This window comes from Tupaia chinensis, unplaced genomic scaffold, assembly GCF_000334495.1.
Source record: "Tupaia chinensis unplaced genomic scaffold, TupChi_1.0 Scaffold000287_1, whole genome shotgun sequence".
Taxonomy (NCBI): Eukaryota; Metazoa; Chordata; class Mammalia; order Scandentia; family Tupaiidae; genus Tupaia; species Tupaia belangeri.
The window spans coordinates 1053109-1054039 of record NW_006159771.1 but is presented as its reverse complement, the minus strand read 5'-3'; the positions used below and the strand labels follow the sequence as shown (position 1 = coordinate 1054039).

The 931-nt window shown below is 51.7% G+C and overlaps 1 protein-coding gene across 1 annotated transcript in view; it reads right to left on the bottom strand.

The window, feature by feature from the left end:
* CLTCL1 (clathrin heavy chain like 1) overlaps positions 1 to 931 on the bottom strand; it is a 104299-nt gene that overhangs the window by 11101 nt on the left and 92267 nt on the right. The window contains exon 26 of the mRNA XM_006150425.1: positions 324 to 455. Within this exon, the coding sequence (XP_006150487.1) occupies positions 324 to 455 (132 nt within the window). The remainder of the gene's footprint in view (positions 1 to 323; positions 456 to 931) is intronic.

Here is a 931-nt window from a genome sequence, read left to right as displayed (position 1 = left end):
ACCCATCCCCCCCCACTCTGGTCAAATTAAAAATGAATTATTTTAAAAAACAAAAATAAAAACAACAGGCCTACATGTACGCAGAGAGGCCAGCCGGGCTGTTCTAGGGACACCACAGTGTCATCTGTGGACACTGGCTAGGGTGTAAGCCCGGACCTCATTTGTCAAACTACAGCCATTTACTAAATGAGATCTTGGAACTGGCTGGGGATCCATTTCAAACTTGGCGTGAAGGTGCTGCCGCTCTGACGACCTTGGCGGAGGTGGCCTGACACCCTCTTCTCTCCGGACGGACGGACGGACGTGGGGTTTGGGCCACTCACCTTTGAAAAGAAGCTGACCGTCCGGGTGTGATCCAGCCGGGGCGACAGCACCAGCAGCAGGTCGTTGAGGAGCAGGGGCTTGTAATCCAGGTAGAACTGCAGGGCTTTGTAACAGAGCTCCACATTGGCCACCTAGGGGCAAAGCCGGGCTCAGCCCCCACGGCCTGCGGCCCTACCCTCTCGCGACCCTACTGTGTTGCCTTCTGGACTTTGCCTCAATGGCACTTTTTAAAAATATATATATTTATTTTCAATTTTGCTATTTTTTTTATTTACCCATTCATTTATCTTAATTTGACCAGAGAGAGAGAGAGACAGAAAGCAAGCTACCAGGTCTGGGTCTTGGACCGTGGTCGACCATGTGGGAGTGTCCAGCACCTTAACCACCACGTCACCTGCTGGTCCCTCATTTTGCTATTTTTAAAGAATTACTTATTTTGGAGACCAGCAGTTAGCATAATGGCTATGTCGCTGGACTCCCATGTAGTCGACTGTGGTTCGAGTCCTGGACCTAGTGGCTTAAAACTCACGCCGGGCGCGTGTGCGTGCGTGCCCAAGATCCTGAGAGGAGAATGGAGGAGAAGGGATTGCGGCGTGGCCATCCCCCC